This window comes from Monodelphis domestica, chromosome 4 (genome assembly GCF_027887165.1).
Source record: "Monodelphis domestica isolate mMonDom1 chromosome 4, mMonDom1.pri, whole genome shotgun sequence".
NCBI lineage: Eukaryota > Metazoa > Chordata > Mammalia > Didelphimorphia > Didelphidae > Monodelphis > Monodelphis domestica.
The window spans coordinates 58,779,265-58,803,783 of record NC_077230.1 but is presented as its reverse complement, the minus strand read 5'-3'; the positions used below and the strand labels follow the sequence as shown (position 1 = coordinate 58,803,783).

At 36.1% G+C, this 24,519-nt stretch overlaps 1 protein-coding gene across 1 annotated transcript; it reads right to left on the bottom strand.

The window, feature by feature from the left end:
- Nucleotides 1-3,436: 3,436 nt before the first annotated feature.
- Nucleotides 3,437-21,962, bottom strand: PCNP (PEST proteolytic signal containing nuclear protein). The gene is made up of 5 exons (XM_001363666.5): nucleotides 20,047-21,962; nucleotides 12,669-12,889; nucleotides 9,308-9,382; nucleotides 6,900-6,955; nucleotides 3,437-5,320 (listed from the first exon to the last, which is right to left on the bottom strand). The coding sequence occupies exons 1-5, from the start codon at nucleotides 20,108-20,110 to the stop codon at nucleotides 5,191-5,193; spliced, it is 546 nt and encodes a 181-aa protein (XP_001363703.1). The 5' UTR covers nucleotides 20,111-21,962; the 3' UTR covers nucleotides 3,437-5,190.
- Between the last annotated feature and the right edge of the window lie 2,557 nt (nucleotides 21,963-24,519).

Genomic DNA, 24,519 nt, shown 5'->3' with positions numbered 1-24,519 from the left:
TAAACACATCTGTTATTGACCAAAATGCAATAAAGGATCTCTGAAAAGGATTAAAAATTAAGTAGATATGAAATAATTTAATCCTAAAGAACCAGAGTCAAAAAACAAATCACGGAAATAATTTCATCAAGAAAAACCACACCAATGAGGAAAATAAAACATTTGTGAGTCAGCCAAATCAGTCTTTTTTTAATTGTTCCAATTTTAGTATACGTGCTGCTGTAGCAAGTGCACAAGTCTTTTTTTTTTTTTAACCCATATCTTCTGTTTTAGAATGGATACCAAGTATGGATTCCAAGGCATAAGAATAGTATGGGCTAGGCAACTGGAGTGAAGTGACATGCCCAGAGTCACGTAGCTAGGAGGTGTCTGAGGTCAAATTTGAATCCAGGACCTCCCAGTTCCAGGTCTGGCTCTTTATCTACTAAACTACCTAGTTGCCACTCAAATCCATCTTCCATTCTGTCCTCAAACTTTCTTCTTTTAGTCAGTAATTGCCCTTCTAAGCCTTAAGAAACTTCGGAGAACAAAAAAGAAGGAAAAGGCCTCTATGTACAAAACTATTTTTAGAGGCTTAATTTGTGGTAGGTAGCAAAGTAGAAGGTAGAAGTAGAGGGTGCACATCAATCTGGGAAGGTGAACAAATGTGACTTTTGAGATATTATATTTTTAAATAAGGATTCAGAGAAAGGACATTTGTATAAATTGAGACGAAGTGAATTGAGAACCAGGAGAACAGTTTATACAATTATAACACTATAAAGGAAGACAACTTTGAAGATTTAAGAATCTGATGAAAAAAACTGTCAAGACTTCAGAGAATGGATGTTGGTATGTTATTCACATTTACCTTCTGATAGTTATTTTTTCTACTTTTATTTTTTCATTTTTTATTTAGTTAATTTAGAATATTTTTCCATGCATGGTTATATGATTCATGTCTGAAGAGTTATTTGTAAAAATCACTTAGTGAAGCAGCTAGGTGGCTTAGAGACAGGCTTAGGGATGATCCTGGGTTCAAATTTTACCTCAGACACTTCCTAGCTGTGTGACCCTGGGCAAGTTCCTTAATCCCAATTGCCTAGCCCCTTAACTCTTCTACCTTGGAATACTTAGTATTGATATGAAAAGAGAAGATTAAGATTAAGCGCTTTTAAAAAGCGCTTAGCACAGTAGCTGACATAGTAGGTACCAAATAAATGTTGATTATCACACACACACACACATACCCCATCCCCACTGGTAAGATGGCCTCAAGGTACAGAATTAGGTACATTTTTTGGACATGGATGGCTAATATGTGAATTGGACTTTATATATGTATATATATATTTGCTAATTCTCCTTTTTCTTTATCATGGGGTTCCAGGGAGAGTTGAAGGGAGAGGAGCCAACAACAGTATCATAAAAAAAGAAAGGAGGGTTTACTGAAACATTTTCTAAACTGCATAGAAGCAAACAGAAGAGTTCAAAGGAAACACGGATGAGTTTTCAAAGTAGCATACTGAATTTATTATATATCTTAAAAGGAAAAGATATATTTAATATTTGCAATTATGTGTACAATTTTCATTATCTGCTCTTTGCATGTGGAGATACTCATTTGATGTTTAATTTCAGAACAGTAAGATCAACTAAAAAAATAGGAACGGGGGTAGTTAAGTGATCCAGGTCCTAAAACTACTTGATAAAGGAGGAATATGTCCAACATGGTGCAGAATTGCCATTTGCAACTAGATAGGGTACTTGGATGAAGTAAACCTTAATTATGAGGTTGTTGAATGAAGGTGGTAGAGGAAGGCCTTAACTGAAATTGGTAAGAAACTATTTTATTCTTTTCCTGGATCTACTGTGTATTAGTATCTTCTGAGATCAGCAAAGTTTCAGCTATGACAAGACAGAAGTGAGAGAAAGAAGTCTAACCGGAAAGGCAGTTTGTTAATAATAGTTTCATAGGGCACAATGGAAGAGAGGGAGCAACAAGAATGGGCTGGGATTAATGAGTGGAGTATGAAGGAGTGGGGAGATGAGGAAAAGGAACTTCCACCTACACAGTCTTAAGACTCAATAACAGGGATTTTGAGTTGAGAAAGAGAAACTTGATAGACGTGGTATAGACTGTAATAGCCCTTTCTCATAGAATGGTACCCAACACTTTGCCTGAGTTGATTATGGAAATACTTATTCTCTTCCCATGTGTTTACAAATAGTGATCCCTCACCTATCACAGGAGTTACGTTCCAGAGACCCCTGTGATAGGTGAAAATCTGCGAAGTAGTGGATCATGTTGGTAAACTTGCGCAAGCAGTAGCAGTGTACTGCATTTCCATGATGTATGGTATGGTATTCATCTGCAAAATCCTATGATATAGTGAAAACTCCACTGTGATACAGTGAAGCCATAAGTGAACCTCAATATAGCAAGGGACCACTGTAATGTGCTAGCATTTACATAGCACAAGTTTTCAAAGTGCTTTACAAATCTCATCACTTGATCCTCACAACTTTGAGAGGCAGATGCTATTATTATCCTTCTTTTATAGGTGAAGAAATTGAATCGGGCAGAGTGATTTGCTCAGGTTCACAACTAATATTTTTAGACCAGATTTGATCTCTTTACTGAGCCAATATGAAAAGCAAGCTATATAAAGTGGACCCATCCTGGAATCCCTTCCCACCTCTTTTTTCAAGGACCAAATCCTCTTCCATTCTGGCTTCTGCTTGCCTTAATTTTCTTCCACAAGGGAAAGCAATCTTTCCCTCTTCAAAAATTTCAAACCACTTTCCCTGGATCCTTTCCTTTCTACTTCTCACTCCCATATATGTATCTGTCCTAATATATATTTCAAGGTCCTAAGAATGGTCCATGTCATATTTTAAGGTCCTTAAGAATGGTCCACGTCATGTGTTTCTTTGTATCCCCAGCACCTAAAAATAATACAAAGTTTAAGCACTGATGTCTTCTTTGCAAGTAATAGCGACTGACATTTATATTGTGCTTTGCACTTTCCATAATCCATGTGAAGTCAAGCTTTAGTTTGATCATTTAAATTTTAGGCCAACTTGATTTTATCCCCATCAAGTCCAACAGTCAATCTTAATTAAATGTTATATGCCAGCCACGTGCTGTCCCTTTCTGCATGGCACAGCACTGGAAATGGAAAAATGGAAATGGAAAAAATGGAAATGGAAAAAATGGAAAAAAGTCTCTACCTTCAAAGATCTAACATTCTGATGGGAGAGATAACAACTAAACGTACATACAATTTTCAGTGAATATATTACATGCTGAATAATTAGCATTTAACCAGCGTAGCTGAGTGATTTGAAATCTCATCTGTTCTTTTATCCCTTGTCCATCAGTGAGTGGGGATCAGTTATTTTATTTTGGCTCTTTATGAAAGATGGCAACAGTTAAGGAGAATAGAACATACTGTTTCACTGAGTTTCACAAATTTATTGGTATTTTAGTAAAGACATTCATCTCAGTCATTTCTCTCTCCTGTCTTGACCTTCGGCTATCATTTCATTTGGGTCAAGAAAACATTCAGAAGAGGAAGAATTCTTACTTTAAACATAACAATAAAATGGATAAAAATGGAAAGCTTGCCTACATTAAAGTGTCTAAAGGTAAATTTATGAATTTGATATGGTTAAGTCAAATAAGGAAGAACTAATAGTTCTATGTACATTTTCATTGTTTTAGGTGGGGCTTATTCTAAATATAAATGCAACTGGACAAAAGTATTAGGAATATACAGTAAAAGGCAGCTCCTGTGAAACGATTACCTATTCTAAGAGCTTAACTGGCAGTTACCACCAATAGAATAGTCTAAAGCTGCCTTCAAATTCAACATTGAAGGAATTTTCAAGAAAACATTATACATTTGTTTATGACAAAGCTTTTAAAGATACTAGAACAGGTGTTCCAACGGCATTATATTTCAAAGAAATTTAAGATTACATATACGATACAAAAATACAAAAGAAACCTCTCAGAACTTACAGACCCAAAGTATAAGTGGTCAGATCTTTCATAAAATAATTTTGAAGATGAACTTCTCTTGTATTTTCAGTTCCTGAAATGGGCTAGTGGTCTATAAAGAAATAGGCTCATAAATGAGTATATTATATACTAGCCTAACAATGAGAATATTAATGTTGCTTAAACTCAAATTGGTTTTCACCAAATCAGTAATTTAAATGTTCTGAAAAATACAGAAAGTGCATCTTTATACCAACTTTATACAACAATGTTAATGAATTTTTGGTGTGTCATTTCTTTTAAAAGTAAAAAAGCCAAATGCATTTAAACAATGTACATATTTTTAATCACATTTTTGGTGGTGGCTGACTTTTTTTTTTAAAAGAAACAGCTTCCTTAATATTTACCTCAAGTTCTGGTGGAAATGCTTATAGGAGAGCTTGTTAATACCGATAACTCAGAGAAGCACATCTAAAATACTGATTTACTTCCACAGTGAATGCTTGTACCTTTGAAAACCAATGAAGTTAAGACAAGCCCTGTTAAGGTGAATCAGGCCACATCATATATTAAAAACTTTACATAAAATTTCAAAAGAGTAATTATGAGTTTTTCTTAAGAGCTAAGCTTCTGTAGCTGCTGTTAGCAATGCCTAGTTCATGACTTAAAACAACCAAAAAAATGTCCATAGGGAAAAAAAAAGCTGTCATATTTCTCTTTTGTTTAAATTATCTTCAAATCAATGTTCCAGTAACACTTCCCTCCCACTACAACACTCCTCTATAAGGCTGTTCTTGGGAGCCAGACAGTTTAGGTAAAGTTGGAGTTAAACAGTTGTTTTCAATTTGAACAACTGAAGAGACAGTAAACTTTTGCTTCCTCCTTAATGTGCTAATAGTTGTGACTAAAAAAATAAGCAATTCTTAAAAAGGTACCATTTCTGACTTCTTTATTACCTGTAACCTTTTGAAACTAATCACATGAAACTACAAAATTAGCAAATGTCTCGAAATCTGTATATAAAACATAAATTACCTCTAATTTCAAACTTTCATTTATTAGTATACCACTCAATTTTTTTAAAAGTGGCTCCAAAGATAGTCTTATACCATTCTTTAAAAAAAAGGAAAAAAAAAGAAAAAGAAAAGAAACTGTTCCTTTTAACATTATACCCACCCCATAACCCCAATCTCAAAACACATCATTTAGTCATCATCTTGGTCATGGACATTTCCAAGGTGAGATTTTATATTTCGTTCCCACAGCTTCTGGTTATCCGAGAATCCATGTTTTCCTTTATTGAAGGAATTTGGTCCGGCTGATGTTGGTGTATCCCTGTTTTTAAGAATGAAAAAGAGTTTGTAAATAAGTTTAAAGACCTTCAGATAGCACTGTAATAGAACAAGTATGAAAATTTCATCCTTCAATTCCCCCTGAAACCATCCTCCCTAACTATATGTTGCACAGAGGATTCTAAAATAATAACAAAAGTATCAGGCTCTGAATACCTACATAAATGTGTGTGTACATTGAGAACTGGATAATTTTTATTCTATGAAAGCTATGGGTTAGAGAGGAGATAAAAAAAACCAGTCTAATTAACTTGCAATGACAGTTCATATTTACATAGAGATTTCAGGTATTCACAATCTTGTTAAGATCGAAAGTACCAGTATTCCCATTTAACAAATGAGAAAAAAAAAACTAAGAAGTTGAGGTATTTGTCTATGGTCAAACAACTAGTATGAAATTGTGGATTTGAGTCCAGTTCTCTCCAGGTTTTAAGCCAATATTTTTGCCCAATGAGTTTTTCCCCCAATCCCTATAATCCTATCTTTTCATATTTTAGTGCCATCTAAAATATGGCATTTTTCAATCATATTGGCCTAAATAAAATGAAATAAATGATGGACTGCCCCCACCCCCTCAATGGAATCCTCTCTGGAAAGAAAAATACCACAAAGGCATGAAGTGAAATATCAACACTAATTCTTATTTTCTGCTTTTGGCCTGCATAAATGTCAAATAAGGAAAATAAACACAGCATATATTGAAACCAACATGGTACAAAATTAGCTTAAATTAATATTATCACTTTAAAACTTATTTATCCATCTCATTTTTTTGAAGTCCTAGATTGTTCTTATTTGCATTATCCAATTTACAATTAAGGGACCTTCACTTTTAGACTCTAGCTTCTTTGCCCTTTGCAGAATGGGTATTTTCCTCTATGAGAATAAGTCTCTTCAAAATTTGGTTTGTTTTCAGGGGTTACTCATAAAGTATTAAGGTATTAATTTTCCAAGAATGGAGAGATGATATGGGAAATTCATATTAATAACCTACTGGCTGATAAACTTAAAAAATTAAAATATATGACATTTTTTGTGGCCTATTGAACTGAAAAGCATCTGGAGTCATTTGAAAGGAATCCTAAGGGAAAAAAATATTTTAAATTATATGCATATAACTTTTTCCCTCACAGATACTTTTCCCTTCATCAGGCTTCTGACTGCTCATAAAATATGATTTCCCTTCATCCAAAAATAAATTCTAGTAACCTATCTCAAATCCTAGAATGAGGTAAAGCAGTAGTAAAACTTTCCTATGTGATTGTCCCCAGATATATTGGCACCTAACAATATCCTTCAATGACTTCAGTTCTTTTAGAAATTTATTTACTTTGGGGGGCAGCTGAGTGGCTCAGTGGATTGAGAGCCAGGCCTAGAGACAGGAGGTCCTAGTTCAAATCTGGCCTCAGACAGTTCCTAGCTTTCACACCTAACCCCATTGCCTAGCCCTTACAGCTCTTCTGCCTTAGAGCCAATACACAGTATTGACTCTAAGGGTCTTAAAAAAAAGTTCATTCACTTTGATTAGCTAATAGTTTAACATATGCAAAGAATTGAAATACCTTCCAATATTCTTCATCCTCATCTTTGCTTCTGGAGGCATTTCCTCTGGTTCACTCTGGGGAAAAAAATACCATAAATGAAATGAATGTAGGAGCAACATAACAAATATTTTCTTTTTTAAAAGCTATGGATGGGGCAGCTAGGTGACTCAGTGGATAGAAGCCAAGCCTGGAGAAGTCCTGGGTTCAAATCTGGATCAGACACTTTCTAGTTAGAAGATTCTGGGCAAATTGTCAAACTTCAACTGTCTAGTCTTGCTATTCTTTAGGCCTTGGAACCCATACTTAGTACTGATTCTAAGACAAAAAGTAAGGCTATGGGTGTGACTGCTAGGTAAGTACCAGTAATTTTTTTAAATATAGAAATTTTAAAAATCTGTTTAGCAATCAATAGCTTTTTAAAACCTTAAGTTTATACAAAATTATAAATGCTTTGTAAAAATAATATTTTTTTTTCATTGTTCTGAATCATAACAACTCACGACACAGAAGAAAAAATAGCTATTGTAACAATTTTAGCAGTAACTGTCTCAAACCAAAAGCCGAGGTTATCAAGACAACAACAACAAAAAAAACACAGTGTTTTCCCATATATTCATTTTATGAGACAAATAGACCTTTAACACTAAGAAGGCAATCTCCTTTGCTGCTAAAACACCTGGAATGCCCAATTTCTACCCATTTTCCAGCCTTACATAGCTCCTTTAAAAATGTGATAGGTTGGGGGGATGAGGGGAGGAAAAGAACATGAATCACAGAACCATGGAAAAATATTCTAAATTAATTAAATAAAAATTTTCAATTTTAAAAAATGTGACAGACTAGCTTTAAGCCTTTAAAACTTTTACAACAGATGTATTTCTTTATTTGGTCAGAGCACTCACTGGTGAATAAAATTCTTTTAAAAAAGCTTTCCTATACTATCCAGGAAAATTTACGATCACACATGCTTATATCAAAGTACAAACAAATTTTCAGAGAGAAATATAGCACAGAATGTATTGTCATTGTCAGGAGTGCCTGAACTTGGAAGAAGGTGGTGTGAAGGAGAGAGGAGGCTAAATGAGAAAGTTGGGACAACCACCAAGATTCCTTGACTAAGGGTCCTTTGAGTAGCAGCAACATCCCCCCCCCTACCCACAGTGGCTCTGTTTTAAACGGGCACCAGTTGTAACCCTCCAGACAAACCACTTTAATGAAGAAACCAGTGCTTTGACCAGTAACACAAAACTATCTCCCCCCCCATTGAAGACCCAACAAAAGGAAGTTCTTTTCTTCAAAATTCTTGGAACTGTTAAATGGTTCCAAGATCAGAAATTAGTTATTTTAGCTATCAAAATAATAACTACGGATGTGTTTATATATCAGTCTCTATCTCCCCCCTACTGACAGGCATGGCACACTGACAGACTGCTTCACCTCTGAGCATGTTATATTTATCTATAATATGGGGCAAATAATAGTGCCTACCACACAGGGTTGCTGTGAAAATCAAATGAAATAATGTGTACAAGATGCTGGGAAAATATTGTAACACTATTTAGACACAAGCTAGTATTACATAATGAAACTAGACCTTAGTTACAAATAAAAATGCTGTTTTCTTTTTTCAAGAGCTAACTTCTTTTCCTCTCCAGCTAATAACATGGATAACAGAAAATAGGGCCCTGAGACCTTGTCTCCAAACTCTTAAAAATCTTGAAATATGAGACATGATGACAATGGGCTTCCTCTGCAATCTTGATATGCATTCAATCTTTGTTTAAACACCTTCACAAGTCATCCATCCTTCGCTTGACCACCTCTAAGCTTGAGGGTGACAGCATTCCCCTCTTCAAATACTGAAAAGACCATCCACCCACCTCTTTTCTCAAAGTCTGGTAGCTGCTACCAGAAAGGTTCAGAATTTGGGATATTCATTCATGCCATTAACATAAAAGGCCTCTCTGTACCCTTGCATAGAGGCTGTACCCTACACCTGCAATGTTTTCCCATTTATTTCCTCTTTTCGACTCCTCTAGATTCCTTCAAAGCTTAGCTCAAGTGCCATCTCCTCCAAGACAGCTCTCCTGATTCTCTCTGTTGCATCTTTCTACTGACATCAGTGTGGAGTGATTTTTAAAAAACAACCAAAATGCATTTATCTATGAATATGCCATTCCCACCTTAGTCCCAGAATGTAAGCTAAGGGGAGGGATGGTTTTATTTTCCTAAGTGTACCCCTACCATACATAATCAGCACCTAATAAATGATTGAATACAATAGTCTTGCTATTTTTCTACCCAATCACTCAATTTTTTTTTGTTAAGCTAGAGTTTTATTCTCTTTGAAGAAGTTAAAATTATTTAACATAATTAATGTACTTAAAGAATCTAAGAATAAGAAACAAAATTTCTTATTGACTTACATCATCATCTTCATTGAAAACTGCTGCTACTGAAAGGGTTTTAGGGGCAAGAGTTGGAACAGTTTCTTTAGGCTTCTACAAAAGAGAAACACATCAAAAAAGTTGAACCCTACACAAAGTTTATATATTATATACATGCAATCACAAACAGGAAAACAGTGCCTTTTTGCATTAAAAAAAGAAAAAGGAAAAAAGAGGTATTTTGTGGCAGTAAGTAAGTTAACACTTTGGAAAATCTTGTAGGTCCCCCATGCTCTCTTTGGTGTATGGAACTGATTAGTAATAGTTTTAAAGTCACCTTGAAAATTTATATGTTAACTGCTAAGACCTTTTTCTCATCAAAATCTCATATACATGATCTTGTAGAGGATGGTTTCCCAAGGACAGCCCAATGCTACCAATGCATACCAAGCATTCAATATACATTTGCTGACTGATTTTATGACATGTTCTTTTATACAACAGCCATAAATGTTAATTGTTTGGATCCTTGATTTACACAAATAATCAAACCACACAACACAGTAAAATATGCTACAAAGCCCATAACTGACTCTTTACTGGCTGGCATTAGTTGTTATATATTTATTAGGTTGCAAAAAATTTTATTATGCAAAAATGTTAAATTAAGGGAGGAATAGTAAAAAATGACCTGAATTTCCTTTCCACATCTTTTAAAGTTTAAAACACAACATAATTTACCAAAATCCTACCCTTATTTTAGTTCACATAACCAAAAAAACACTTTGGGGAAGGTAATGGTTATGCCTGTTAGTATGTAATTTTTTCTCTAAAAGGGCCATCTATCAAGAGTATTGAAAACAGCTGGAAAGCAGCCCAGATAACATTTTAAATAATCATTCCTGAATAACAATCTAGAATCCCTGTATCTGGCAGTCAAACACTGATTTTTTTCCCTTCAAATTAACTTCATAAAATAGTTATTGCCAGATATGACAGCTGTAACTAAAGAGCATCAACTGTATAGCAATTTTAGGCATTTTCTATATTACTCAAAAACCTAACATTAACTTACTAGTTATTCTTGACTGGCAAAATACTTCAATTACCTAGTTTTACCAAGGTTAAATTTTAAGACTTTAAAATGTCTTTTCTTAAAGTACATCTTAAATTGTTTTTTAGAAGTCAATATCTCTTATTATACTTACAAATAAAGATGATGAAGAACCTAGTTTTATCATGTGCTATTTAAGACAAGTGACAAATCTAGACATAATTTGATATTGGTACTATTATTCCCTATTATGCACCAGATTTTGAGAACAGATTTCATAAATTCAGAGAAAAGATAAGATAGGAAAGTATAAACAAAAAAAATCAATCCAAAGAAATTGTGACATATTGTGAAGATCAAACATTTCAGATTTGTAGCTACAAGAAATTTTAGAGATTATAAAAAAACAAACCATTCATTCTCCAAATGAGGAAATTGAAGCCCAAATAAAGTAACTTGCCCAACTTCAAGTAGTAAAGGCAAGATTTGAATCCAGGGGAACACTACAAATTCAAGAACTCCTCACCTTTGAGGAGAGAGGAGAAAAAACCCAAATCAGGGAGGCAGAAAACCCAGAGAAGGAATCATTTGATGCAAGAATATGCTCCAAAATTTTTTAAAATTAATTTTAAAAAGGAGAAAAACAATAAAAAATGCAAGAATAGTTTAGTCCTATAACCATATTAGGAAGGCCAAAAATCATGAATTAGCTGAGGCTTGTGATAAATGAAAGAGTTTTTTGTTTTTAAAAGAAATGTTACATTGAGGAGAACAAGGACTGTTTAGGCCTTCTATTTGGGGGTGAAACGAATAATAACAGATAGCCAAGAGAAAAAAGAGCATTCAGTTCCCATTTCATTTCTGTTTTCATCAAGGAGAAGAGTCTTCATAAAAATGAGAGGGAATATTAGTTATAAGGGAACTGAAATTCAATTAAGTGAAAGACATAAGAACACTTTACTTCCTGAAATAAGTACAAGGAAAGAGCCCATACATGTGAATGTAGGTGGAGAATGTTTTTCTCATTTCCAAAGAAAATATAAAGCACTAATTGTGTCCTCAATACCTGGAAAAATTCTAGAGTTGGAGTATTAAATGGATAGTTTGTGAGCAAGTAGAAAGAAATTGATGGTTAATATGAACTGGCCAGGGCTCATTAAAAACAAGTAATTCTAGCCAACTATATTTCTTTTCTTGCCAGGGTTACCAAACTGGGTTATCAGTGGGAAAGTTAGAGACATAAAATATCTGGAACTTTACCAAAATATATGATAAAATTTTGTTAAATTACGGAAAATAAAAAGAATCAGAATAAATATAATACAATTAAATGAATGCAGAATTGAAGATAGTTGACACAGTATTGGAAAACAAAAGGAAACTGGGCTAGATATCTACAATATATGATGAAAAAATTGGAATCTAAAAAGGTGTTGAAAGGCTAGAATAGTAATTTAAATTTAATAAGACAAAATTATCAGAAAGTTTTCCCCACAGTTGGGACCCAAAGATATTAGTGATGGGAAAACTCCCCTGCAAGGCTTATTGGACTCAGAAATGCACCAGAACTGTTTAAAAATTAATTCAGTACTCAGCCTTTCTTGGCCTAGATGGCATTTTTATTTCTTGTGAACACAAAAGATTCTGACCACAGACACAAAACCAGGTCTTGGAGCCAACATTCTCCTACCAACTGGAATATGGCTAACCTTACAAGTGAGTTAAGTCTTACAACTGGGTTAAGTTAAAGGACCAATGAAGAGAGGTAAAGAACTGAAAGATGAATAACAGGTAGTCTGATGTTCGGAGAATTAAGTATAAAGAGATTGATTAATGGGACACACTGAAACATTCTGGGAACAAGTGATACAAGCTGAAAGTGCTTCTCACTGTCCTGTCCAGAGCAATCTTTCCCATAGGAACATTTCCCCACAGTCTGCAATATCTATTCATTACGTAGGCCTTTGCAGTGTCTTCAATATCTCTAGAAGCACAGCAAAAGATAGACCAAGGGTCCTGATTCTACAAGCCAGAAAGAATTAGGTGAAGGCTCATTTTTTCTACCTCTGAAGATATTTTCTAAAGCTCAGTTCAATCTAAAGTGACGCCAATAAAGTTCTCACTCTATGAATCTGTACATTATCTGTTCTAGGTTTTTCACTAACCTTTCCTAAAAATATGAATCTAAACTTCCATACTCACATGCAAGTAAAAATAAACCATAGGTTACACACACCTCAGTTATTTTAAACCTCATTTTTGAATTAAGATTCTTCATCAATATTCTGATTCCCTCCCAGATTCCACCCATCCCTTGTGAAAACCCAGTTCAAAACCATAACTCACACTTGCTCCAAGTTTGATGGATATGACTGGTGCTTTCTTTGCGGTCTGACTGCCTATGGCAAATCCAAACTTGGCTATCTTTGCAGGCACAGGCTTGGATGAGAAGTCTTCGGCTTCTTCTTCAGCTGATCGCTTCTCTGCGCTGCGACTCGAATTTTCCCCTCCATTACTGGAAGAAACAGTCTTAGTTTTCACAGGTTTTTCTGCCTCTTCTTCAGGTCCTGGTGAAGTCGAAACAACTTACCAAGATGAGCTAATTTTACTGAGCAGAGTGATGGGAGCAGCAACCTCATAAAGCATTGTTATAAGGAAGGTACCTCTGCAGCTGCAAACCTACTGACCCAACAGTCTCTTCCACTGTTTTTTTTTTTTGAGCATACAGAGGGAACAGAGATTGTGTGGCAGTAGAAGAGGCTCCTTTGAATTAACTGGCATAAAATACAGGGCAATTTAAAATTACAAACTTTTAAAAAATGAATACCCTTCAATTAAACATTATTCTATTACATAAAACAAAAAAGTTCTTGGGGTGAGGGGAAGGGGAATAGGCTGCTTAAAACAAAATATCCAAGGGGTAAAAACTCCTCTGCACAACCATCTAATTTGTTAGCAATTAACTGCTTATATTTAAGGACAATCTTGATATGGAGAATAGGTATGCCTAGCAATTTCTAGTAATGTTATCTATTCCCACGATTACATAAATATCTTCTTAAAAGGGGTTATTCAGTATTGTTGTGGAACTGATATTACTAAGAAATAGGTATGTTTAAGCTCTTTAGGAAATAAAATATGCCCTAGAATATCGGTTATATTTCACCTGTTTGAAACTACACAGAAAGCTGTTAAGCAGAGATGAATCGATTATTCATGTGTATGAATGCAAATATTTTCCATTCTCACACTGCAATCATATTAAACTCTCAATTATCTATTTTAATGAAGGAAGCACAACAGTGATGAGATAAAATAGCCAATAATGTACAAGTAATTGACATTTAGTTTTGCAATACACTGAATTTATTTCAGTAATTTTGCCTTCCTAAAAATGTAATATTAAATTTAAGAGCCTGAAAAAAATTAAAATGTAAAATTTTTAAATCAGTTGATATTCCTTAAGTATATGCCAGATGAGTAGCAGAGAGGGAGATGGTTCAGGAATATACAGAGTATTAGGGAATTAGGAAGCTAAAGATTACAAGCATGCACACTGTTGTTATGGATGTGTGGATCAGGCACAGATAATAGGAAAAACTGGCATGAAAAAAAAGGAAAGGAAAAAAGGACACATGTAGTTGTTAGCTACACTTTAGGGTTCAACTTTTGAAACAGGCTTGTTATATATTTTTTATTCTTTGGATTAATAAATACTTGAACAGAATGTTCAAACTTGTTTGGGGGGAAAAAAAAGGGAAGGAACATCTTCAAGTTACTGCTAGATTCCCTCTGGTCAAGGGAAGCAATGAGAACAAAGTTATAATGCTACCAAGAGTGGAATTAGGAGGCAGCTGGGTAGCGTAGTAGATTGAGAGCCAGGCCTAGAGATGGGAGGTCATGGGCTCAAATTTGGCCTCAGACACTTCCCAGCTGTGTGACCCTGGGCAAGTCTCTTAGCCCCCATTGCCTAGTCCTTACCACTCTTCTGCCTTGGAACCAATACACAGTATTATAGACTCCAAGATGGAAGGTAAGGGTTTAAAAAAAAAAAAGAGTGGAATTAATTGAGATTTGGTTTTGGATTGGAAGTTAGGGAATTTGGTGGAAGAAAGCATTATATCATACCTGCAGTGGATGGCAGAAGGTCCCAGTTACTCATTAAAATATTATAATAATCACTAAAGAGTGAAAGGTTGCCCAAAATACATGTTTAAAAAATAATGTAGTCTAGGCTAGCATCTCAATTTAGAATTTTCAGACAAAAGAAATTTTTAAAAGTATTTATGAAAATGCTATCACTTTTCTAAGTATTAAATTTGGGACTTCCAAGTATTTTGACCACTTCTCTTACAGATACAATTGTCCACATAAATTTTAACTTATAGCTAAACCAACTATCTGACTTAAGCTCAACCTTAATAAAACAGAAGAAACGATTTTAATGCATTGTATGTTGTGTAGGCAAATTATATAGGAACATGGTCATTCACCCAATTGACACTTATTTCAGTTTATATAATCAAATGTAAAATATTAGAATGAATAGCATAAAAATAGGCAAGCTGTAGTCTAAGGCAAGAAAGGCTAGGGTTTTTCATCTGAGGTTCAAAATCTGTTTTTCAAACATTTTGATAACTATATGTCAATATATTTGGTTTGTAATCCTATATATTTTCTACTTTTAAAAACATAATTCTGAGGAGTCTTTGAGATTTAACTAGACTGTCCAAGATACAAAAAAAGTTCAAGAACCCCTGATCTAAGGTCTAAAGACAATAAGATCTATTGCTTTTCTCTTCATAGTCCCTTGCTTCTCTCTCTGTACCCAAACCCCATCTTTCAGGAATAAAATTCTGGGGAGTTGTAGTAAATTACATCAGAAATGAATTAGGAGGAAAAAAACAAACTAAGGGATCAACAAAACATCCATAATCTGAGATTTGCTTGGTGTGAAAATGTCAACCATCACCCAAAGCTTATATCAACTATAATTTAACAAATTTAGGTAATCTCAAGCTCATAAAGGTTAAGAGAGTGCCCAAAGTAACTGTTAAGAGGTACATCTCTATAGTACAACTTAGATGTCAAAGGCAGAATTTGAATCCAGATCTTCTTGATTCCAAATTAAAGTCTATTCTACTCTAAAGCAGGCATTGGGGATACCAATATCAGCATGATATATGAAAAATAACTATACCAAAACCCTGAAGGCTTCCTGACCTATAGGTATACTGAGTTATATATATGGACTCAGTTAAAATCTTGATAAAATAGACTTCTATAGAATTCAAATGGGAGTCAGAAGAGTTCCTCTCAAACAGCAAATTATGTACAACCCAACTTTACCCTTACTTGCATTTCTACTATATAAAAAATGCAAGCTAAAACATCACCCATTTCTCAGGTCTACTCTGAGAATAATGTTATATATGTATATTTTATACCAAGAGCAATAATTTTCACTTGGACTTTTGAAATTTAGTCATGTTGATAATTTCAAAACCATGAGGTACTTTTTACTACCTAGTATGTAAACTGTTAAGCTACTGAATCAGATTCATAATTGTGGATTCTTTTTGAGAAAGGGAAAAGAGAAGAGATATGGAAAGGAGTTTTGAAAGAAAAGGAAGAAAATAGATGACCAAAAGGTGGAACCTTTTCCATGGAGGATAAGGTCCACAGAAGACTAATGAGTACAAGCTGATTTCATCACTTTAAATCACTTGAATATTTTCCCTGACTGATGACTCTACTTTGGAATAGGCTTCCAAAAATACATCTAATAAAATATGGAAAACAAACCAAATGAGAAATTGAGGCCAGACAGTTTGACAATCAAACCTATTTATTATTGCCTTTGTTGTTAGGTAAGATTCTACTGTTTGTATCATAAAGCTCATGGAAGAAAATGAACTCAAACTTATCAGCAAATATATTTAAAAGAGTACCTTCCTCCAAGTCTATTACTACATACCCTAAAGCAAGTAACCTAAAAAAGACCCATAGATCCAAAGTTGTAAAAGAACTTGGATGTCATTTAGTCCAACCTGTTCATTTTATATAAGAAATCCAAGGCCAAGAAGGTTAAGTGACAGAGCCAGAATTCAAATCCTGGGTCTGACTCCAAATCTTTCCATTCTATTAAGCTGCCTCCTCAGTGCTCTGGGTCTTTTACAAAGGGCTATTAAGTCTACATGAGTTTTAATATGACTTATGTGCTCCTCTCTAGCTCCCCAAGAAAAAGTAAAAGCTTTGTGGTAACCGTACTGTTATCTATAAAAATAGGGATTGCATATATTTAATCTACTTGTAACATAATGAAACAAGACAACTAATGATTATTCTTAATTTTCTGATTTAAAAGTATTTAATTTAAAATAGCATACATTTCTACAGATGTATGAACAAATTAAGATTAGTTTTAGATAGAAGTTTTCTTAAAGAAAAGGAATTATTTGTATCCTTTAAAAGTAATATATAAAATATTCAGATTAATATAATCAATTTGAAAACAAGCTAGATGAATCTACATAAATGAAATTTTTCTTTCCCTAATAACTGGCCCAAAAAAAATACATAAGTCCTTTGAAGTACATAGAGGTCTTATTTGGAAGAGGGTGCTCAAAAGTACCTTTTTGTGACCTGTTTTCAAATGGTAACAGAAGGTCTTTAATATTCGTTGCCAGTTCAGTTCCCAAGCTAGTTTAGCAGAATAACAACTGGCTAGGACTTTAAGATACAAACGCATTTCTCCTGGTAAAATCTGTTTCCTCACTAGTTTTAAAGTCCAGAGTTTTAACAAAATTCTTACCAAATTCTTGCACTCACCTATTTTTTTCTCCTCTGTCTTTTCACTGTCTGGAGGGTGGGGGTGGGGGGGGAATCATTATCATGACTAGCCAGAGAAACTCTAACCCTATATAGGGAGTTTCTAAAACAAACTCTTGCAAATCAACTGTGCTTACAAAGTTTACTGCTTTCATAATATTACTACTACTGAAAAGCTGTTACAACTTGTGTCATGGACAACATTAAAGAAGCATTTTAGTGTATCAGTTGCTACTTTTCTATTTTTCTGCTAAAAAAAAATCTGAAGCATTTATAAAATGTGAAATCTAGGTTGGATGAGTGAATTCATTGAAAAAAATTTTCCCTGATTAAATGGAGGAAAAAGTTCAAAAAACATTTGAACAATGTGCTAAATGGGGAAGCAATAGATAAATTGGACAAATTAGGGGATTAATTACTCATTTATAAAGTACTTGAAAATTCGGAAAAGTTGCTCTCCTCACAACCACCTTGTGAAGTAGGTAAAATATTATCCAAATTTTATAGGTCAGCACAGGAAGGCTTTGGGAATGTAAGAGATACAGATAAGATCACAACCAAAAATAATAAGATCCCAAAGGTAAGATACATATCCAATCTGAGATTTTAATTCTGCTGTCTTGACTATTCCAAGTTCAACACCAATAAGGTATTAATTTAACTATATTAAATTAACTACATTAACTACATTAAAAAAAAAGTAAACCCATACCTTCCATCTTGGAATCAATACTGTGTATTGGTTCCAAGGCAGAAGAGTGGTAAGGACTAGGCAATGGGGGCTAAGAGACTTGCTCAGGGTCACACAGCTGGGAAGTCTGAGGCCACATTTGAACCTAGGACCTCCTGTCTCTAGGCCTGGCTCTCAATTCACTGAGCTACCCAGCTGCTCCTTAAATTAACTACATTTTAAATTATGACCTGACAACATAAATTTGGTTTATAAACAATGAGGCACTCCTGCTATGGCTAATAATATTGCTGCTACAATTGATACAAATTATTTCACTTATTACTCTACAATTCTGACATCAGTAATTTTCTTACTGTTTGTTCCAACATTTTGATATAAAAAGTGATGCTAAAATATCAATTCAGCATACTATTAGTTGGCATATAACTTTTTGGAGTCATAATGGCAAGACTGCATATTTCCTGCCATTTCTGAGTTATCTTAGGGTAGCATATTAACTGCTCCCTACTCTGATCCTTTGCAATCTTGATAACACTTAAATGGAAATTCTAGCAATCACAGGCACATGAGCAACCTTAGATTTTATATTTGCATTTGTGCTTCCCATCAAAAATGACCTAATTATCCTCATTTCTTATTTGGGGGTACTAGTTTATTGTAAGTTTTTAAGTATAATATGGTGGGGTTATTAGGGTGGCACTACATCTTAAGAATGGCCTCAATGAGGCAGTTTTGCAAAGTTTGTTTCCTACATCTTAATTTGAACAGAAAATCACTTGACAAAGTCATAATATAACACATAGAAGGGTCAAATAAAATACAGTATTTCTTCCCCTACAACTGTGACCTTCAAAAAAAAGGATTTTGGGCACAAAAATAATTGAATATGTCAAAATTCACTTATTTCTCTTTTAATAGGAAATAACTTTGACTAGACAATTCACACTGACAAATGAAAAGTGGGCACTTCACTCCTCTTGCCACTCATTGGTGGGTTTTAAAAAAGATTTTTCGCAGGTGCTAGTGGAGGACACCTAAAATACTGTAAACTAGACCCTTATATCAGTTTAGACAGGTTTTTTTTATCTAGAAGGTCCTGGAGTTTGGGAGGGGAAAAGGGAGTGATAGTATTATTATGTAATGTATCATTTTCCCTCTACAAAGCATAAATACCCATCAGAATTACAGGAAGAAAGGCAACAAAGCTAACATTAATCTGAGTTTTATTTATTCCACAACATAACAGAACACAGGACAGGTCACACCAGATCATTTGTGCGCCTAAAATCTGGCATTCTGCCTCCTAGCGACAGCCAAAAGGGAGAGGAAAGAAAGAGGGAATGCAACAAGATCCTGACCCTGTGACCATGCAGTTACTGAACAAATTCATTCTAAGGGTGAAGAGACACCTCCCACCCCGACCCGATCTTTCCCAGAGACCACAAAGAAATTAGATGGGGAGGAGAGAGAAAGAAAGAGAAAAGGGAGGAGGGGAAAGGGTAATGGCAGAGATAGTGACCTGACTCACTTCTGGGGCAAACAAGCCTCGACCAAAATTTATGAATGCGCCGGATTAAGGCAAGGCCACTGTGGGAAAGCGGCTGCTCCGGGACTCACAGACAGAGCTATTTACGCGTGGGAGGGATCTCAAAAGTCGGAGAGAGTGGAGGAATGGGAAGGAAAGGAAAGGAAAGGAAAGGGAGGGCAGGGCGGAGAGGAAAGGGGAAGGGACGGCTCCCGCACTGCGGCCCCGGGGGAGGGGAGACGTAAGAGGGAGGGGGAGAGAGAGGCTGACCAGTCTGAGGCTTCTTCCCTCCCGGGCCTTAGGGTGATTCAGAGTTTGGTTCTTCTACCCCCACCCCCACCCCACCTTAGACCTCCCCCATGCGTCTAGTCGCCTCCTCGAGGGAGGATCCTGGGCCAGGTCGGGAGGGGAAGCGAGAGGGCTCTTGGCCCCCGGGGTGGGATCTGGCGCTCCGGGGGCTGCATCTTGCGGATCTGGGGCTCGGGGCCCACGAGGAGAGAAGCGCAGGGTGCGCCAGAGTCCAACCCCGCCGAGGGCGCCCGAGCCATCCTCGTTCCCCGCCCCCCCTCTACCTCCGCCTCCGCCTCCTGCATCCCCCCGCTCCTCCCACCCCGGGGGCTCGGAGGAAGGCCCAGAGCGGCCCCCGCGGCCCGCGACGCTGGGTTTGTTTTCACCTCCGGCGCTTCCTGCTCGCTGCGGCTTCTCCGGCTTCTCCTCTCCCGCTTTCCCGTCCGCCATTTTCCCCGCCGCTTCCTCCCCCGCCACCGCGCCAAGGACGTCACGACCACGGCCCCGCCCCGGCCACCATAGAGTGAACCGAATGGCGGCCGGCTGTGGTCTCCAGGAGGAGGGAAACGGCTAGTCCCGTCCCCGCCGGAAGCTGTAGTGTGACGCCATCTCCTCTAACATCGCGGAAGGAAGGAGCGGGCCTTGCCGCCTCCAAGGATTGGGTAAACGCGTAGCCAATCACAGGGAGGATTGTATTTTTTTTTTTTTAATATAGTTAATGCGATCCTATTGATCTGTGTTCACACACCAAATGGGATAGTTTATGAAGAAGGGACCAAAGGAAGACGAGCATGTTTGTTAACTTTACGCTTTGTGAAGCTGCATCCTGCTTTCTCCTTCGAAGGTTATCCTTCACATAAATTGCCCAGTCGATTTTCCTTAAAATCCGATCATATCACACACATACACACCCCCACACACACACACTCAAGAAGCTTTAGGGGTTCCCTAGTGCTTTTACAATAAAATATTAACACCTTTGTTAGACATTTAAAGCCGTTCACGGATTGGTTCTAATCTACCTTTCTAGACTGATGTAAGATTACATATATTCACCAATTCATGCAACAGGATTGTACAGTCTTCAGGGCTTTTGTTGACTTCTCCTTTAGACTGTAAGCTCCTTGAGAACAGTGTTTTCTCTTTTTGTATACTCAGTGCTTAGATAGTGCCTGGTATATATTAGGTTTATTGCTTGATGCCTGGAATGCCATTCTTTCTCACCTCAAGCCCTTGCAATTCTTATTTCTCAGGGATCTGCACCCACATCTCCAGGAGGAGGCTTTTCAGATGAATTTCCCCATCAGCTAACTGATATCCACCCCCACTCCCAATTACTTTGATAAGTCTTGTATTTATATGTGTAAAAATTATTTCTTCCAAGTAGAATATAAGTTTATTTGAGGGTAGAGACCGTTTCATTTTTTAAAATTCACGTCTACAGTATGTAGACAGCACGGGGCACGTGGTAGACACTTTAATAATATGCTTGTTGAATTGAACTGAACCAGAAAATTTAGGTGAGAGAGCAAGAAGTTCAAAGGGGTCCACAAAGGAATCATTTTAGTAGGCTTTCCCTTTTGCAGGAGCGACTAATGATGATCCTGTAATCCTACTGGAAGGAGGGAAGTTGATGTCTTACTCTTGATAATAGGAGGCTTTATTTACATCCTGATTCAACTGAACCTTCCAGCCATATTTCCCATTGCTTCCCTAAAGGTACTCTGTACTCCAGCCAAGCTGTTCTATTAAGTCCTTAGAATGTCTTGCTCATTACCATGTTAGAGATTTGCTTCCTCAGGACTCACATTCTCCATTGCCTTCCAAACCAACTCAATTTCCACCTCTCAAGCATTTTCGGCCACAACCATAACTCTCTTCTCTAAATTTATGTCACTTGTCTGTGAACTAATTTAGTTATCTTTTAATCTGCATGTTTTCTCTCCCTAAGTGGACTGTTATAGGAACTCTACCTTACACTTAGAATATATACTCCACAGCATTTAGTATCATGACTTGCACTTCACACATTTAAACCATCAGATGCTATATCTATAGTACATAAACAATGATTTGCTTGATGGTGCTTCTAGGTCAATTTTGCAGTTATGATGCTGTTTGTAAAATTGGGAAAAGGAACTACTTTGATTAAAACAATTATTAATACTGAATCTTCTCACCCAAGCTGACATGTAGCAACTTCTTAGGGCAATCTCATTGCTAATTGCAAACTCTATCTGGTTTGGTTAGCATCTGCTTATGCAGTCTAGTGGCCTGCTGCTCTCTAGCTTAGTATAGGCACCCAACCATCTTTAACCCTACTGAAACCCAGAACTTCCGAGTGAAAGCAGTAGGAATCCAACTCAGGTATTATGACACCCACGTGTAACTGCCTTTATTAACCATTTAGGGAAATCCATTTTTTGGGGGACTGTTCTAGGAACACATTTCCATTATTCCAACATTAGGCCAGATAGAACTCCCTAGTTCCTACAGTTATGGAATCATGCAAGGGTTGGTAGGCAATCTGGGTTGAAATTGTGATAAAAGTGAAATATTTACATGTGTGAGAAATCTGTGGAAGTTGTGGTATTCATAGTCTGGCAGCTGCTTAGGTAGAGGCTTCTTTCAATGGCACTGGTTATAAATGTGTATTCAATCCAGAACTCAACTCCAGCTTTGGGGCAGGATGGTAGCAATGACTGATGGAGGATTTTTGCATTTCTCTGGCAGGGATGACTCATCACCTATTCAGGTTAACTTGACACTTCTAAAGTGTACATTTATAATGGCATACATTTTCAATGGGTAAATTCCTTTGCTGTGTAGCAATAATACCTATTTTCCTAGAAAATATAAACTAAATATCTATGTGAAGTATTAACTTCAGTGTTGGGTAAGCAGAAAACCTCTTCTCTTTGACAAATTCTTTTCTTTAGTTTAGAATGAGCCAATTTAATCCATATCCAGTTTATAATATGAAACTTTAAAACATACCAGTTAGGAATCCAAGTGGGTGATTAGGAAATGAGGAATGACTGAAGAAATGACAGTACATGCATGTAAAGAAGTATTACTGTATTAAAAGAAATTAATGAGGAACTTAGAGAAACATGGGGAGATTATTATATGCTTAAAATACAGAAAGCAGAAAAAACTATACATAACTATAATAATGTGAAATGTGGGAAAACTAAAATATAGTCAAATGCCATGTAATTGCAATGGCTGTTCTAGACTTGAAGAGATAAAGAAATGCACCTTCCCCCTTCCTCTTTTTCTTGGAAAAGTAGAATATTATTATGCATGCAGAATGTTTTAAACACTGCCAATTTATCCTTCCCAGTGTTGGTGATTTAACTGGTTTTCTGTGTATGTATGTGTGATCTAGAAATAACTGATATAAATACAAAAGGAAGTTATTGGAACTTTTAAATGAAAAAAAATTAACTAAACCAGTTAATTTTCCCCAAATGTATTTATTTTAAGATATATTTTAGCTAGAATTTTTCATAATATGGAAAATTATCAGTTTAAAATTGCAGGCTTACAGAATATTGCTGGCTTTCCCTAATTTACTAGATAATTCAATACTTGTGTTTTTTAAATAGAGAATTATGGTTTCTGTGAAAATCAGTATAAAGAAAATCCTATCACACTGTACCACAATGAATCTGTCCAACTTTTTTTGGTGGTACTCAAACTTTTCTCTATTGGTTATTCAGAAAAAATCTAGTAAGTACTGCTTATTGAGCACTTATCACCTATTTGCTTTAACACATAAAAAAAAAATCCAATAACCCCACATCCTCAAGTTTGGAAATCAATTACAAAATAATTTTTGTGGAACTGACATTTACTAATTGAATCTACAAAATATTTGTAAAAATAATCTGTGTGGAAACTTCTGGGCTAAGATGGCCTTGCAGAGTAGAAGCAAGGGTCTTCTTAAAACCAAGTGACATAAAGTGCCTGAAAAGGACAAAAATCAAAGTCAGAAGAGCGAAGGGGCACTACTGTAAAGCACAGCTTTGAAGGTAGGTAGGGTTTGGGGATTTCAATACCATAAGAGGGTAAAATTATACCTACCAAAGCACCAGCTGATCACCCCTCCCCCACTCCACCTAAGGCACCCACCAGAGTCAGAGTGAGTGCTGGGGTAATCTCTAGGTTCTTGAGGGCTGGCTGAAGGCACCACAGACTTAACTCTGAGGGCAGCGAGACTTTGAACCTGAGGATGAGGAATGTGGAGCTTGGGTGCAGAGATAGGACAGAAAGGGGCTGTCTACAGCAGAAGTGGAGACTGGAAAAATAGCCTCAGGGCAAAAACTGTTCAGTAGCTCCCTATACAAAATGTCTGCCCTGCTAACTCAGACTTCTGCCTGTGAAGGGAAGCAAAAACTAACACAGCAATGGGTGCCAACACCCAAGAACTACAATCTCCAATCTAAAAAAAAATAAATAAGCCTCTGACACTGGATAACTTCTATGGTGAAAAACAGCAGATTAAAGAGGGGACAGCAGAAAGTGACAAACAAGCAAACATATCCAAACTTTCAAAAAAAAATGGAAATTGGTCACCAACTCTCAAGGAACTCAAAAAGGAATTCAAGAACCAAGAAAGAAAAATAGAAGAAACTTGGCAAGAAAAGTAGAAAATAGTTCAAAAAGAAAATAACAGTTTAAAAGACTGAATCTTCCACCCCACTTCAAAAAAGAAACAGAAATCACATGAAGTAATAAATAAATTGGAGCCCAGAATTGACTTGCTGGAAGCAATGAAAAGGATAGAGCAAACTGAAAAGGAAAATCAAAAGATCATAGCTGAAAACCAGTCTTTAAAAATCTAGAATTGGGAG